The sequence below is a fragment of the Diabrotica virgifera genome, chromosome 8 (assembly GCF_917563875.1).
Source record: "Diabrotica virgifera virgifera chromosome 8, PGI_DIABVI_V3a".
Classification (NCBI taxonomy): Eukaryota; Metazoa; Arthropoda; class Insecta; order Coleoptera; family Chrysomelidae; genus Diabrotica; species Diabrotica virgifera.
In genome coordinates this window covers 71,039,100-71,056,992 of record NC_065450.1, presented here as the reverse complement: position 1 = coordinate 71,056,992, position 17,893 = coordinate 71,039,100, and the positions used below count along the sequence as shown (strand labels likewise).

The following is a 17,893-nucleotide window of genomic DNA, read 5'->3' as shown; positions in this document are numbered from 1 at the left end:
AACCTACTGACCAACAGAACCGTTCAACTGGCCATTTATGCCGATGATATTATTATTATAAGTAAAGCATCAACAGGAGCACAGGAAACATACGCAGAATTAAAAACGCAAACGAAAAGGCTAGGTCTGGAAAACACAGAAAAAACAAAAATAATGATACAGACCAGAAGAAATATAGTCCCACAAAATATTATACATGAAAATGGCATTGAAACGGTCGGAAAGTTTACATACTTGGGAGTAGAAATATATGCAGACGAATCAGAAGATGGAGAAATACGGAACTTATTTTGCCCTCTTCCATAATATGTTATATATTTTGTATATTATATTTCGGTCCAAAAATGTGTCCATTGAAATACAAAGATGAGAATCTATAAAACCTTAATTCGACCAATAGCGTGCTATGGAAGTGAAGCTTGGGTCCTGAAAGAAACGTCCAAAAACAAACTCGACACATTCGAAAGGAAAGTACTGAGGAGAATACTAGGACCTGTGAACTGCGAGGGAAAACGGAATCTTTAAAATTCGATACAACAACGAGCTTTATTAACTTTATAAGGAAACACCCCTGTCATACTTCATTAGAATAAAAAGATTGCAATGGGCCAGACATGTGATAAGAATGGGAGAAGATAGGCTACCAAAAAGAGCACTGAACGTTAGGATGCAGGGAAAGAGACCGGTTGGAAATCCAAGAAAACGCTGAGAAGACAAGCAGTAAGCAACTTTGCACAAGCATTTTTAGGAGTCCGTGTATAAAAAAGAGCAGCGGCAGATAAACCAGGGTGGAGGCAAGGCTCAATTTGGGCTGTAGTGTCGTAGACGAAGAAGAAGAAGAACAGGATGGGAGGACGAACTTCCTTTTTGCGCACTGTTGTGGGGTGTAAAATATGATAATATTACATATTTTTGTGCCTGCCTTTCCTGTTCTCTTAATTTTTGCCCTTTTCGTTTTTCACTGCCACTTAAATGTTTGTAATAGGGATGGTCACAAGCTCTAACTTAGCTCGGCTCGGCTAGTTTGACGAGCCGAGCTTCGAGCTCAAGTCGGTTCGTTTCTTACGACCTGAGCTTCAAGGCGAACCAAATTTTTTGCGAGCCGAGCCGAGCTGAATTCGAAACGAGCCGAGCTTTCCTTAACGAGCTTGTCAATATTTTAGCTAAAACTCTAATACTTTTCATTTCTAATTCATTTAGTTCTGCTACGCCTGATACTTTTGTTTGAGAATAAGTAATTCAGACTACAAATATGTATTTTCAATGTACAGTGTGTCTGTAAAGTATGGAATAAATTAGATATCGCCTAAACTAAAAGCCTTCTGAAAAAAGTCTAAAACAAGTCGATTTTTCATTTTAATGACATGTTTTTATTTTGTTTTTTTTTTCATTTAATATTTAAATAATAATATCTCAAAGTAAACATACAATTTTTCAAACACCACAATAATAATTATTATAAAATAATAGTTCAATACAACTGAAGATATTGAAATAAGTATGACCGATTCACACCCAGCCATTTTCAGGTGGCTGTCTAAATTTAGATATAACGGGTTTCACTGTTGCTAAAGTTATTTATTGCTTTGCCAGATGTTGGGGTTACAATGCAGTGCACTATAAAGTACTCTTAAAAATAATAATAAAACCATTTCAAGCTGTTGTAGGTACAGTAGGGACCCTGGGCCAAGAGCACGCCAAATAGAATTCTATTTTGCTGACGTCACAAAATAGCTTCAGATGATTGGCCGTAGGTTCTTACGTGAAGTGAACGTTGCACCCCAGACGAGTGACTGTGGCCAGCCACAGTCGTCGAGCCTCACTGCCAGTGGCGTCCACTAGTGACAAACCCAATTCAGACAGACCACTTTTGTAGCTGCCGCAGATGTTTACGAGAGTTTATAGGGTGAGCACCTAAAATGAATTTCGATTCGGAACGGTTTTTGATTGAAGTTCAAAACAGACCGGCTATATGGGATACGCAAGAACCCGATAACAGATTCATGGGGGCATTAAAAGGAAATGCGTGGGACGTCATCTTTGAATTATTTGTTTCTGATTTTAAAGAAGGTAGCCCTATCGAAAAGAGTAAATCCCGTAAGCAATGTTTTCTCTATTTATATTTACATTGTATTATACATTGGATGCATTTGAACTAAACAAAACAAATACTCAAAATTTTGTTTGTTTATTTATGTTAAATAGTGGGGTCCCATCCTAGGCCAAAAAAGGTTTTATTGTTTTGTGTTGAAAACAAAACGATAAGATATCAGTTAAAAGAGGGTTGCAAGCTAACATGTTTAGATATATTCAATGTCATCATCTCCTTAAGGGCCTCTTTCACTCAGTTGTCAGGTTGTATCAAACTATTTTACGCCTGTAGGATACCAGATGTACTAGTTGATTTTTTATGTGCTTTTTTTCTGTGATATAGCTGTTTTTGTCTGGTTATTCTTAATTCCATTTATGGAGTTAATTGGTATTTTTTCAAAAGCGTTGAAATTGTATAAAATATTTAAAACTATGGACATTACAAACACTGATTTTGACGAACACACTTTTTTAAAAATATATTAGCCGGCAAGTTTTTAATCATTTGAACAAACTTACTGTTTTTTCTCACCCATTACATTAAACGCCGCACCCTTCCAAACGATTCACTTCGCAGCGTAGTCGTCGGTGCTAGAAAATCGCCTGTTTCAGCCACTCTGTGGATCCACAAAGTGGCTAAAACAGGCGATTTTGTAGCCCCAATGATTTTGTAATGGACACCGCAGTGGCGAGGATCGCCAGCCACTGTCACTCGTGTGGAATGGCACGTTTAATTTACATGACAATTTACCGCTAATCATCAGAAGCTACTTTGTGGATCTACAGAGTAGCGCTGCGAGTAGTTTCTCTGTTTTAAACCTTAGCTGACTTGACAACATGCCTCCCCTCTTTTCTGTCTTTAGCAATATCTGTCCAATTCTCCACACCCATAGCTTTCAGGTCTCTTGCTATATTATCTCGCCGCCGGAGTCGAGGGCGTCCGCGTGGTCTTCTTTGGGTTGGGATTTCCTCCCATATCTGACCATCTGACCACCAATCTGACCATAGAACTTACTGTCCTATGGTCAGATTGTCTTCTGAGGTGTCCTGCCCATTGGAGTCTTCTGGACTTTATTTCTTTTATGATGTTGGCGTCTGGGTAGAGTTCTTCGAGCTGTTTGTTAGTTCTTATCCTATATTGTCCTATTGCTTCATCAATCATAGATCCAAAAGATCTTCCTTAGGATTTTTCCTTCCCAAATACGCAGTCTCTCTTCGTTTGCTTTTGTTATGGTCCACGCTTCTCTTCCGTACATCACTATACGGGTCGTATTATTGTTTTATGTACCTACTTGTGTCTTTGTACGTCTTGTTAATTGTTTCGATTTTATAAGGTTTTGAAGGGCATAAAGACATCTGTTGCCGGCTTGTATGCTATTGTTTATTTTTTGTGATTCGTTATTATGAAACATTGCCCTATGAAACATTTTTTTTATTAAATTTCATACATAGACAAACACGACCAGCATGGATTGCCTATCAAAATCATGTCATAGCTATCCTTAAGGGGGGGCCGTAGGGATTGAAATCAATATTTCAAGCACAGTTTTTTTTTTGAAAGTATGGTAGAATTATTTTATTTTTAAATTAAATAGGCATATTCAGTACAATTCATAGATTACTCAAGGAAAAATACTGAAAAATAAGCCAACGGTGGCAAATTTTTAAAAGACACCTCAAAATATAATGAATTTTGCGGTGGACATCAGAACGCGTCATTGGATCATGGTAAACAAAAAACTCAAAAAGATTTTATTAGCTTATGAGTTCCTCGACAGCATTACCTCAAGAGACTCATAATAATTAAGCTAATAAAATCTTTTTGAATTTTTTGTTTACCATGATCCAATGAACGCGTTCTGATGTCCACCGCAAAATTCATTATATTTTGAGGTGTCTTTTAAAAATTTGCCACCGTTGGCTTATTTTTCAGTATTTTTCCTTGAGTAATCTGTGAATTGTACTGAATATGCCTATTTAATTTAAAAATAAAATAATTCTACCATACTTTAAAAAAAATGTGCTTGAACTATTGATTTCAACCCCTACGGCCCCCCTTAAGGATAGCTATGACACGATTTTGATAGGCAACGACTTTGATAGGCGACTGCGTCGCAATCAAAGATTCGCAATTCAAGGGCATGAATGACGCTGACCTGGCCTAATAATACCTAACCTATAACGAGAAACCACGAGAAACTAAATAATTCTCTGCTATAACTTTAAGAACATGACAAACAATAGATGACAAAACATTACAAAAATCTTGTTGCAATAGAAGAGAATATTTTATAAAAGGAATAATGATTTTAACAAGCGATTTAAACCGAATAAAACAAGTGCTCAATACAACAAAAATGAATAAATTAATATCACAATAATTTTAGTAAAAATATACCTGTTAGAACGTTGTCGTATTTGAATAGATTATAAATTTTTCGAGCCACGTGTGTCAACTTGCATATTGCGTAAAGTGCGTACGTAGTCTTAATTAATTGAGAACATTTTTTATAAAATCAATACTATAGTATTTACTCTACATTGGAACGGTATAATTACTGGTTGCCTATCTAGCAGTGTAACCGTTGTAATCAGATTAAACAATAATTATTAGTGAAATATGCCCGTAAAAAACTGCTGTAAATTGTGCACTTGGTTTTGTAAAAAAGATTATTATCTATAAACTAATAAATACACTCCATCATCCACCAAGAAAGCATAATTGTGCAACCAAGTCATCGGACAACCGTGAAACCTAGTTTTTTTATGGAATTGCCTAAAAATCGTTATCATGCAGTTCACTGTCATTAGTGTCATTTCCTGTCAACATTTCTAATTTTCAAATAAATAAAAGGGAGAGAATTTTAAATTCGTAAACATTTAAGTTATAGTAATGAGTAATGATGTAGAAAGTTCAGAAAACACTGAAGGCTCTATACATAATGAAGAAGAACCCCAAGATGAGACTGAAACGAAAAAAACGAATTCAGAAGATAGTGCCCTAGACCCAAGTGGAACAGATTGTTCAGAAAGTGGCAATGAAAATGAAGACAGTATTTCTAACAGTGAGTCTATAAGAACTGAGGATACAGAAGGGAGTATTACTGATAAGTTAAGGGAGACTATAACATATCAACAAAGTATACTAGAACAAAAATCCAACAAAATAAGAAACCTGGAGGTAGATTACTCGAAAGTACTACAAACTGTTAAAGAATTAGAATCTAAATTAGACATTGCTACTAAAAAGAAAGATGCAGCAGTTAAAGAAAAAGAAGCTATGGTTGTGCGATATGCTGTATCCGAGAAAAACGTTCTAAAAGAGAAACAACAAAAAGAAGCTGCTGAGAAAAAGCTAAGCGAAGCTGTTCGTGAAACTGAACACATGCAGTATAAAGTTCGGTTGATGGTCAATGAGAAATCTCGAATTTGTCAAATGCTTGATAAAAAACACCATGAGAACAAGTTGCTTCAGCAGGATTGTGAGCAGAAAAAAGCAGATTTGACGTCAATTGACAACAAACTCAAACGAGTCCAAATAAATCTAAGGACAGAGTCAGAGACTGTTAAAGATACTCAAGCGAAGCTGGAAAACATCACAGCTAAGTATCAAGAGGTAAGAATTTCAATCTTATTTAATTATTGATATGCACAACAGCCACAACAGGCCATTGAGATCTAGGACATTTTTTTAACACATTCACTGACACAACTTCATATGTAGACACTTACAAATGCATGACTGTGTGATTAAGAAGATGTGTCCGTGAATGTGTTAAAATACAATCAAGATTAACTAAGTAATTACAATTAAGTATTTTAAATAAAACTCAAACTTGAGTAGGTATATACCAAATTCTTAACTACTTGAAGGACCTGATGTACAATATTTCTGCATTCACTTCTGTTTTGTGCTTTTCTTTTCCAGTCCCACACCTTCACATGTTTAAGGTCTTCCTCCACTTTATTAATCCACCTTGTTTTGGATCTACCTCTTCTTTTGGGGCCTATTAATTTTCTGGTCATAACTAGTTTAGGCATTCTGTTTGCTGCCATTCTTTCTACATGTTCCAATTATCTGATTCTTTGTGAATTGACGAACCTGGTGATGGTAGATTTTTTTGTACGAAACCATTACTTTGTTGCTCGTTCTTCTCTCTCATCTGTCTTCTATCTTCCTTTCTCCGAATATGTCTCAATATTGTTGTCGTGGATGTGAAGAGAACTAACCCACATTTGCTCAACACGTTTATGGACAGAACGTCTATAGACGTCTAATTTCCATTGATGTAATGTGACACAACGTCTATAGATGTTGCATTTTTCCCTATTCTACTTTGCAAAATACATATAGTATCACAACACTTGCTTATAGATTTGACGCACTGTCCGTCAACATGTTAAAGATGAACTAACTGGAGTATATCGCAATCAGAAAGAAATATTTCACATTATAGGAAAGAGATCTAAGTGAATATGTAACTTATTCACTTAGATCTCTTCACTACAATATGAAATATTTCTTTCTGATTGCGATACTGCAGTTAGTTCATCTTTAAGCAAATGTAGGTTAGCTCTCTTCACATCCACAACGACGATGTTTTACTTTCCCATATTTCCAGAGTCTTTCTTCTTAATTAATGCCCATGCCTCGCAGGCATATATTACAGTGGGTCTAATTACTGGTTTATATATTGGGAGTTTGCCTTCTTTAGAAACGTATTTTGAATATTTTCTAATAATTGACATATTTCCATTTCCTATTCTGGCATCAAGCTCCCATTTCTCTTTTCCATTTTCATTGAATACTACACCGATGTATTCAGAATTATCCACCCTTTTAAAACTACACTTCTCCAAGAAATGCACCACTTTAAAAATGGGTCATTTTTGATGTTTTGAATTTCCTACACCTGTTGTCCGCTTTAAGTGATTGTTTTAATATGTTACAGCCTTATTCTTTAACAATATCGCTGTAATAATATTGTTGCTAGACAGGTAAATTTTCATTGTATACCGGGTGTACCAATCAAACAGTGTTTTTTTTTTCTCAAAGTTCGCAACAGCCTGTGGAATATTCTCGCTTATATAAAATTCTGAAATTAAAACCCAACTGTAGCCTCAGGTTTTTTTTAACATTCTGTGTTTTGATTCATTCGCTTATGTTGGGTAATAAAAAAGTTAGGTACTTTAACAACTAGCCATGTTTTTCATCAATACAGGGTGTTTTTAAATACTTAAGTATGATAAACTTTAAGAGGTAATTCTGCATGAAGAAATAATGACAGTTTGCTTGATAAACGTATATCCACAAATGCTTCGTTTCTGAGATACAGGGGGTTTAGATTTTTAGATTTTTCTTACAAACTGTTGATTTATTTATTACTCTAAAACAGGTTGAGATATGCAAATGAAATTTGGTGGATTTTAAGAGGTAGTTATTGTGCATTTTTTGACATACAAAAAAACAGTTTCAAGCTACCTGTTTTTTTTTCGGCTTTTAAAGAGCACCATTTCTTCTATGTTAGTTATTTACGACGCCAATTGTTTTGTCTCTTGCAGAACATTGTCTCTTATTTCTTCGTTGCTTCATTGATCAGTTCCTTTAGAGTACCTTCATAGAAGGTTCCTCTGACATTCCTTGTTGCTAACCATATCTTGTCCTTCCGCTTTTCTATTTTGTTTCTTTTTCTTGCTGGTGCTTAGTTTTTGCTTGGGCCTCTACAACCAAAGTTTGTTTCATGCCATCCCAGCGCCCTATTTCATGATCGGAGTATATTTTCTTATACCCTACTTTCAATGTTCTTCCTTCCTTTCGTAGTTTTCGCACTTTCTGTCTTGACATATTTCTGTGCAATTGTGTCATTCTTTGATAAGTTGTTGGTGATAATAAACTAGGCCTTCTCTTCGATTTCTTAATTTACTTTGTGTGACTTTTCTTTTATCCTCTTTATTTTCAAGCTCAAAAAGACTTTTCATTGCATTTTTAGGGTATCTGGGCTGGGACATTTGTATCTACGTCCAAGCCCTGTATAACTATATTTTTATGTCTTTTTCCATTTTCCAAACTCTCAAGCCTTTCTTCTGTTTGAAAAACTACCTGTGTTAGCTTTGTGTTTTCTTCCCTTAATGTTACATTCTCTTGTCTAAACCCTCTTATTTCTTCTATATATTCTTTTTGCTCTCTACGGATTTCGCTGACTATTTTGATTGTTCTTCAATCTTTTTTCTATCTCCTGGCAACACAGTTTCACCCATTATCAAATTGAATGAACGAGTTAAAGTGTCTCCCTATCTTACCTATGTCATATACAGTGGATCCTCGATAAGTCGGATTAATCGGGACCGCGGCCGATCCGGGTTATCGAAAATCCGGGTTATAACCGGAGAATATGGTAAAAATTAATAAAATACGGTACTCTTACAGATAAACTTAATTATAATTGCCAAAAAAATGAAATACTTATGTCCAGTACATCTAAATTACATACAGTTGTATACATTATTGTTTATTTCTTGGTAAAAAAACTCGGTAAAAAGTGAAAACATTTTTATTTTATCTGATGAAAATCGATCCGGGTTAGCCGGACTTCCGGGATATCGGAGGCCGACTTATCGGGGTTCCACTGTATGTATTTGGTGCTGTCATTTCTCTCCCTGGCTTTGTAATTACACAATTTACTAAGAAGTTTATTAACTTGGGAGCAGTTGCACTCACTTCTGTCACGTAAGCAGTCGCATGTTGAGATTAAATCTAACAATATGAATTTAAATACAAATTTTAAACAAATTTTTATGTTATATTTTTTTACTTGTTATGTTAAAAATATCTATTTCTAACAATTTTAAAACTAATTGGTTATTACCAAAGCCATAAATTCCACAAAACAAATTAAAAAATAAAAAAATATTTTTTTTTTAATTAAAAAAAATATTTGCGCATTCCTACAATCTTCCTCGAGGCACTTATGAGTGGAAAGTTATGTTGCAAAATTTTTCATCAAGTTATCACGGAAAAGGATAAAATGTTAGATTTTTTTCTAACGGCGCAACTGCTCCCTGGTTAACCAACCACCTGTGTTTCATAATCTAATTTGTATTTTAGGTGGTTAGTACAATAGACCAAGTTAAGCGAGACGCTGAGGAATCTATTAAATCATACCGGAATTCCGAAGAAAATAGAGCCCATCTTCTAGAACAACAAGTGCAAGAGCAACAGGCTTCTTTAATTTTGTTAAAACACGAAAAAAAGGACAAAGATGAACAATCGTCTTTACTTCAAAAAGAACTGGAAAGATTGCAAACCAAGCAAAAGGAAATGTTACAAGAAAACAATAGTCTTTCCTTAAAAGTCCAACAATTGGAAAAAGACAGATCTGAGTACGAAATAAAGCTTAGTGAACTACGAGGATGTGCCGATCAACAAAGACAAGATGTAGTCGACTTACAAACTAAGTCTGTACAGTTAGAACAGCTAAAACTTCAATTGAAACATGAACAAGATCAACTTGTAGCCAATAATGAACAGATGGGGCTGCTGAAACAAAGAAACCAGGATTTAGAATCTGATATGGAAACATGTAGAACTAGAGAAGCTGAATTGTTACTATTCACGCAGCAACTAACTGATAAGAATGTAAGATTACAATCCGAGTTTACTTCCATGGAAACAAGAGTTCAGCAACTAACATGTGAACATACTCTCTTAAAACGACAAATCAAAGAGCAAGAGACCAAAGCTAATATGTACTCCTCCAAGCTTAATGAGGAAAGGCAGAGGTATAAAGAAGAAAACGAAGATTTGGTTAAGAAGTTAACAGAGAAGACTAAATTATGCGAAAAGCTTTCACAAGAAGCTACAGATCAGAAGTCAGAAAATATTGTTATAAAAAGGAAGTACGATATGTCTCTAAGGGAAGTAAATAGGGAACTACAACATTATCATAAAAAGTTAGAAAAATTCGAAGACCCGGATAAGTCTAGCAATAGTAACAGTAGTTCGAATTCGTCGTTAAACGTTAGTGACCGTTCTGTAGATAGACCCAATACCACAATAGATCAACAGACATTGATAGAGCATATAGTTAAATTGCAGAAGATTAGCGCTAAAAAATCGGAAAAGATTGATTTTTTGGAGGAGCATGTAAATACTTTGGTTATAGAGCTTCAAAAGAAATCCAAGCTACTACAAGGTTATATTCTGAGGGAACAGAAATCGTCGAATTCGATTAAAAAAGACAGTAATAAAGTTAAGTAAAGAAGTATTTTATTGTTACGTTATTTAATGTGTCTATATATACATAAATCTATTATTTTTGTTGTGACTGAAACGTTTATCTCCTATCCTATGGTTATATTGTATGCTAGTCAATAAATGCTAAGCATTTGATCTCAATTTTTGTTTTTCGTTAACCTTTATCTCTGTTTATACAAAAAAATTCAAGTAACCCTTTGAGCCCCAAAATAAAAGTTCAATTTTTAATAATTTTCAGAAACTCACAAAACGTGGTTATAAGGTGTTAGTTAATTTGGGATATATATTTATTTATACTGCACATTTACAGCAATGATGCCAATTATAAACACACAGTTGGTCAATACAAAGAAATAAGAACATAAAATTTATACAATACAATAAAATAAATACACTTTAAAACAATAAATAGATACCCTTATTTATTTACAGTTTCTGTAACATAGTACTCTTTTTCATATTATATAGGTCAAGGTCTTTACTCACGATAAAATCGTTCATTGCCATTGAGCAGTTTGCCATGGGGGAGTTTGCGTATTCTGGAGTTATTTTAAATAAAGTGTGTCTACATCTAAGTCTTTGGTCTGGTACATTAAAATTTATAAATGAAAGAATCGTAGGAGAATCTATGATTTGATAAACTATATTAAATATGAAAATGATTTGGGCATTTCTACGCCTTTCGCTCAATAACACAGTGTCAAAAGGCATTCTCTGCAAGTTAATCTTCTTCTTAAAGTTCCATCTCCTAGCGGAGGTTGGATATCATAATGGCTATGGTCACTTTGTTGGCTGCTGCTGCAAGTTAATAGGAAATCTTAAAAGGATAAATCCCAAATTTCTTTAGATATAAAGACCTTAAAAATTTCTTCTGAATCCTCTCTATCATATCACTATGTGATATGGTGGAGGGACTCCATATGGTACAACAATATTCGAGTTTTGACCTCACATATGCATTAAAAAGCTTAATTGTAGTGTCACAATAAAATTCTTTACTGGATCTTAGGATAAAGCCTAACTGTCTATAACAATCATTAGTTAGTTTGAGAATGTGCTCATTAAAGGAGAATGTGCTAGTGAATAACGCCCCTAGATCTCTGATTTTTGTTAACCTTTCAAGTTTTACTTCGTTAATAAAATAATATGTTCTTATGATTTCTCGCTTTGTAGAAAAAGTCAATAGTTTACATTTTGATTCATTTAAGTTCAAATCATTATTTTTACAGAATGTGGATATGCCTTGAATATCTTGTTGTAAATTAATACTCTCTTAAAACGACAAATCAAAGAGCAAGAGACCAAAGCAAATATGTACTCCTCTAAGCTGAACGAGGAAAGGCAGAGGTTTAAAGAAGAAAACGGAAGATTTGGTTAAGAAGTTAACAGACAAGACTAAATTATGCGAAAAGCTTTCACAAGAAGCTACAGATCAGAGGTCAGAAAGTATTGTTATAAAAAGCAAGTATGATATGTCTCTAAGGGAAGTAAATAGAGAACTACAACATTATCATAAAAAGTTAGAAAAATTCGAAGACCCGGATAAGTCTAGCAATAGTAACAGTAGTTAGAATTCGTCGTTAAATGTTAGTGACCGTTCTGTAGATAGACCAAACACCACAATAGATCAACAGACATTGATAGAGCATGTAGTTAAATTGCAGAAGATTAGTGCGAAGAAATCAGAGAAGATCGATTTTTTGGAGGAGCATGTAAATACTTTGGTTATAGAACTTCAAAAGAAATCCAAGTTACTACAAGGTTATATTCTGAGGGAACAGAAGACGTCGAATTCGATTAAAAAAGATAGTAATAAAGTTAAGTAAAGAAGTATTTTATTGTTACGTTATTTAATGTGTCTATATATACATAAATCTATTATTTTTGTTGTGACTGAAACGTTTATCTCCTATCCTATGGTTATATTGTATGCTAGTCAATAAATGCTAAGCATTTGATCTCAATTTTTGTTTTTCGTTAACCTTTATCTCTGTTTATACAAAAAAATTCGCGTAACCCTTTGAGCCCCAAATTTTTTTTTATTATTAACATCCAAGTTTTTTTACAATCTGTTCTACAATGAAAACAATAAGTAAAATTGTTTGTCTTTACAATGGCAGAGAGATGTAAGGTCCAGTGACCAAAGCATCACCCCAAAATAAAAGTTTATTTGTTTAATAATTTTCAGAAACTCACAAAACGTGGTTATAAAATGTCAGTTAATGTGGGATATACAGGGTGTTTCATTAATAATTCGAAATATTTTAACTGTAGATTCCTGGGCTCAAAATATGAGGGTTTAACCCAAATCACCTAGTTCGAAAATGCTTCCTAATAGCCCAATCAAGGTACACAATACTTTACGAAAACCTAAAAACAAATAAAGGAAGGATGAAAATTTGGGAATAGGTAGTTGAAATTGTCTATTATTATGTCAGAAAAAGTTTACAATTCTACATCCCCTCCATTTTGTAAAAATGGAGGGGAGTACTTCCTTCTCGGAGGGTGAAAATATACATCCAAAATAAGTCCGGAATTGGATAAAATTACTAATTCTAAGCAACTTTTGTTCTATGGAGTTTTTTCACTAAGTCGATACTTTTCGATTTATTTCGTAGTGAATATGTTCATTCTTAACAAAAAAAACATGCTTTTGGACGGTTTTTCGCAAATAACTCAAAAAGGAGGTTAGGAAATAGGAAAGGAGGAATATTTTATCAAACAAAAATATTCTTGACGAAAATATATCTTATAAAAAAGTGAAACAAATGGTGTATGCATGAAGTCTGTTGACCCAGTAGAAGCAGAATTGTAGCTAATGAGAAGTAGGTTCTTCTTCGTCAAATTTCAAATCGAATATTTCAACGTGAAATAACCAAAAAACGGAGCACATTTCAGAGAAAACTCATTACAATTATTTTAAAGTGTTTAAAAAAATGTTTATTTTTGTTTTCTAAAAAAACGTCTAAAATAAAAGTGAGTTACGCTCAAAATATTGTTGGTCGCTTTTTTTAATAAAAAAATCGCGAAAATCACCCCCTAATTAGCATCCCAAATAAAATTAATCGTTACCGCCTCACAAGTTACTTTGCTAACTTTGCTTATATATTCTTTATATGATCTGTAAGTTTCATCGGTTCAAAGTGCTTGCTTTTGAAAAAGCTGTAGTTAAAATGGCTTGAACGAGTCACTAATCACGAGGGTATGCAAATTTTGAACAGTCATAGCATAACCAATTTTTGTCTACCAAGAAAACAAAAAAAAAATCCAAAATATTCAGAAAAGCAAAACGTACATTTTATTAGTCTTTGAGATTTTTGTTATCACTAATAATTTTTAAGTTATTTTGAAAAAAAAATGGATTTTTTTTTAACATTAGAAAAAATTTTTATTTTAAAACCAAGTTTTTTCAAAACTGAACAGTTTGAACCAATGAAACTTATAGATCATTATAAACAGTACATGAGAAAAGTAACTTGTGAAGCGGTAACGATTAATTTTATTTGGGATGCTATTAGGGGTCGATTTTCGCGATTCTTTTTACCAAAACATAAAAGGGAGCAACAATATTTTGAGCGTAACTCACTTACTTTTATTGTTAGAAGTTTTTTTAAAATACAAAAATAAATCTTTTTTTAAACACTTTAAAAAAGTTGTAATGAGTTTTTCCCGGAAAATGCTCCGTTTTTTGGTTATTTCACTTTGAAATATTCGATTTGGAATTGGACGAATAAGAACCTACTCATTAGCTACAACTCTGTTTCTACACTATTCTTTTTACTTTTTTATAAGCTATATTTTTACTAAGAATATTTATTTCCATAAAATACTTACTTTTTGAGTTATTTGCGAAAAACCGTACAAAAACATGTTTTTTGTTGTTAAACATGAACGTATTCACTCGCAAATAACTCTAAAAGTATTGACTTAGTGAAAAAACTCTATAGAACAAAAGTTGCTTAGAATTAGTCATGTTATCCAATTTCGGACTTATTTTGAATGTATATCTTTTCACCCCCGAGAAGGGGTATTCCTCTCCATTTTTGTAAAATTAGGGAGGATGTAGAATTGTAAACTTTTTCTTATATAATAATAGACAATTTCAACTACCTATTCCCAAATTTTCATCCTTCCTTTATTTTTTTTGGGTCAGATTGCTCTTTGATCGGGCTATAAGGGAGCTAGAGCTCTTTAAATATGGAGTCTTGTAATTACTTTTTTTTTTAATAGCTCCAGGACGCTTCGATTTAAAAAAAAACGAAAACGAATTTCTAGTGCCGGTCATAGGCGTCAGTTTTGGGTAGGACAACGGATATTTTATTCCATAGTAGTAAAGCAAGGTACTATGGCTTTAAGTCGGTATAATTCACCGTTTTCTAGAAAAATCAATTTGAAATTTTTTCGTTTTTTTTTCAGTTTGAAAAAATTTTGAAAAAAAAACTATTTTGAAAAACGAAAACTGGTACGTTTATTTATCATACAGAGATCAACCAATTTTATCAATTGCGAATTTGTAGTGCCGATCATAGGCGTCCGTTTTAAGTAAGTCAAGGGATATCGGTTTCGTCTTTAATTTTTAAGCATTTTTGACACTAGAAAATTAATTGAAGAGTATTATACAGGGTGTCCCGAAAAGATTGGTCATAAATTATACCACAGATTCTGGGGTCAAAAATAGGTTGATTGAACCACACTTACCTATATACAACAGTGCACACAAAAAAAGTTACAGCCCTTTGAAGTTACAAAATGAAAATCAATTTTTTTTTCATATATCGAAAACTCTTAGAGATTTTCCATAAAAATTGGACATGTGGTATTCTTATGGCAGCAGCATCTTAAATAAAAATTAAAGTCAAATTTGTGTACCCCATAAAATTTTTATGGGGGTTTTGTTCCCTTAAACCCCCCAAACTTTTGTGTACGTTCCAATTTAATTATTATTGTTGCACAATTAGTTCAACACACTGTTTTTAAAACTTTTTTGCCTCTTAGTACTTTTTCGATAAGCCAGTGTTTATCGACATATTTTGAATATTTGTCGAATCCACGACATATTTGTATATGGTTAAGTACGATTATAGAGACCTGTTAATAATCTGAAAATGTATTTATAATTTACATTTTTTGGTATATTTTTAAAAAGAAGACACATCTCGTTAAAAGGTGACTTATCAAAAAAAGACTAAGAGACAAAAAAGTTTTAAAAACACTGTGTTTAACTAATGGTACCACAATAATAGTTTAATTGGAACGTACACAAACATTTGGGGGGTTTAAAGGAACAAAACTCCCATAAAAATTGTATGTAAATGTATTAAAAAAGAAGCCGCATCTCGATAAAAACTCGCTTATCGAAAAAATACTAAGAGGCAAAAAAGTTTTAAAAACGTTGTGTTTAACTAATGGTACCACAATAATGAATAAATTGGAACGTGCACAAAAGTTTGGGGGTGTTTAAAGGATCAAAACCCCCATAAAATTTTTACGGGGTGGACAAATCTCACTATAATTTTGTTTTAAGATGATCCTGCCATAAGAATGATACATGTCAATTTTTATTAAAAAATCTTTAATAGTTTTCGATATATTGAAAAAAATCGATTTTCATTTTGTAAGTTCAAAGGGCTATAACTTTTTTTATAAGCACATTTGTACTAAGGTAAGTTAGGTTCAATCGAATTATTTTTAGCTCCAGAATGTGTGGTATAATTTATGACCAATCTTTTCGGGACACCCTATATAAGGTGTCTAGAAGTAAATAAAAAGAAAACCGAATACTTGTGCATTGGAGGAGAACAGAAGATCTCATATGAAGAGTACAGGGGAAAAACAAGGAATGTAACTTTCTCATTAATTTTCGTTTTTCTCGCAATGTGGTTTGAAAAACTGAGCACTATCGAGTAGGCTGTCGATTCAGGACAATAAACAGAAAGATCAGTCTATAGAAATTTTCAAAGAATTTGTATCCAGGCGAAGGACCAGGATTGTCCGCACGCCACTGAACAAAAATAAGGAATGTTAGCAGGTTTTTGGTGCATTATTAAATTAACAAGTTAATATAGATTTATATTATATTAAGATTATAGAATAAGAATTGCTAGAATGCTGCTAAGAATCTCCTAAGTAATTTTTAGATATCATAAGAATTAAACCTTTATTGGTGTTTATCTCAATATGTATACAGGGCCGTGTCGTGCTATGATGCGGTGAGGCAGTCGCATCAGGCGGCATCACGAGGGGGCGGCATAATCAGTAAAATCTAATGTAATAATGGATAATCCAAGATTGAGGAGAAGTTGTTAAAAGAAATAGACTTTTGGCCTCAAAATGTTTAGCTTTTCGTGGAACAACTTATCATTTGTTTCAATCTAATAATGGAAACTTTTTAGTACAATTTTTAGTACAAAGTTACTACAATTATTGCTCTCTGAGTTTGATCCAGTAATGGAAGAACATATCAGGAGAGTTTAACGAGAGGGACGAGAGTGATAAGTGGTTTGTGACTTATTTAAGCAATAGTAGGCAAGATGAATTGATAAGTTTAATGGGTAATTTTATTTTAAACAAAATTGTCGAAATAGTAAAAATCGCTAACTATTTTTCGATAATCGCCGATTGTATCCCAGACGTAGGTAAGTCATATTAAACAGCTCTCATTGACGATAGAGTTGCCACTTTTAATTCTAGTCAGAATAAATTATCGAGGAATTTTTTGCTGGTTTTTTTGAAGCTAGTGATTTAATCGGTGAATGTTTAACAGGGCTTATTTTGACAAATTTGGAAAAGCGGTGTAGTATAAAGATGTTGCAACATGTAACTATAAATTTGTCAGACTGTGTAAAAATGTTGTTAGCAACTACAGAAAAAATGAAAAGTTACAGACAATATATCTGGCTATGACCAAATGAAAATTACTGCTAATGAAATTGCAAAAAATCTTGATATAAGTTCCGAATTTCCAGCTGAAAATGAAATTCGAGCCACGAGAAAAAGGTGCCAATTTGATTTCCGAAAAATCTGTGGATGAGTTTCTTAACAGAGGAAGATACATTTAAAATAAATGGTTTCATCTATATTTTACACATTGCCATTAATTCTTTGATTGGCCGATTTTCGCTTCTACAAATTTTTATTCTGGTGGGATGTTCTATATGCCATTAGAGTGAAAACTTAGTCTTTTTGCTAGCAGTTGCCGCTAGGGCATCTATGCCATTTCGTTCGTTGCAATTCGGGACTGCACGCTGGGGTTTGTTTTGGTTGGATCAGGAAGAGCAGCATATGTGCCTCCTGATGAGAGACTAATAAGTTTCGAAACCGGTAGAAGTGATTGCAGCACTCTCTGATTGGACTAGAATATGGTTCGGCTGTATTTTCGTTTTGCAACGAAATTGAAAATGGTTATTCATTTTTAAATTTTTATATGTTATTCTTAAATGGAGGGAAATAGATGATAAAACACTAGAAAATTATTGTATGAATCTTCTTTCAATACTTTCAATAGAAAAAGAATAAGAATTGGATATAGATTCAAATGATCTTCTAGAA

General features: G+C 33.3%; 3 protein-coding genes across 6 annotated transcripts in view; 2 read left to right on the top strand and 1 right to left on the bottom strand.

Moving 5' to 3' along the window:
- LOC114340310 (glyoxylate reductase/hydroxypyruvate reductase) overlaps positions 1 to 17,893 on the bottom strand; it is a 58,470-nt gene that overhangs the window by 36,804 nt on the left and 3,773 nt on the right. The window contains exon 1 of one of the 3 annotated variants that reach the window (XM_050658322.1): positions 4,490 to 4,599. The exons of the other annotated variants lie outside the window; for them this stretch is intronic. The gene's annotated coding sequence lies outside the window, so the exon portion shown is untranslated. Of the gene's footprint in view, positions 1 to 4,489; positions 4,600 to 17,893 lie in introns of those variants that run through there. 3 annotated transcript variants of the gene reach the window in all.
- Positions 4,701 to 12,059, top strand: LOC114340309 (coiled-coil domain-containing protein 186). Of its 2 annotated transcripts, XM_050658318.1 has the most exons (3): positions 4,701 to 5,707; positions 9,197 to 9,960; positions 11,784 to 12,059. In XM_050658318.1, exons 1-3 carry the CDS (start codon positions 4,985 to 4,987, stop codon positions 11,914 to 11,916), a joined length of 1,620 nt encoding a protein of 539 aa, XP_050514275.1. In that variant the 5' UTR covers positions 4,701 to 4,984; the 3' UTR covers positions 11,917 to 12,059. The 2 variants fall into 2 exon arrangements, with proteins under 2 accessions (XP_050514275.1, XP_028146850.1); XM_028291049.2 differs by lacking the exon at positions 11,784 to 12,059 and having other exon boundaries at positions 4,705 to 5,707; positions 9,197 to 10,486.
- Positions 11,917 to 12,309, top strand: LOC114340312 (coiled-coil domain-containing protein 186-like; the record flags this gene model as incomplete). The annotated part of the gene is made up of 1 exon (XM_028291052.2): positions 11,917 to 12,309. A coding segment is annotated over one exon (255 nt), but the record flags the coding sequence as incomplete, so codon positions are not given.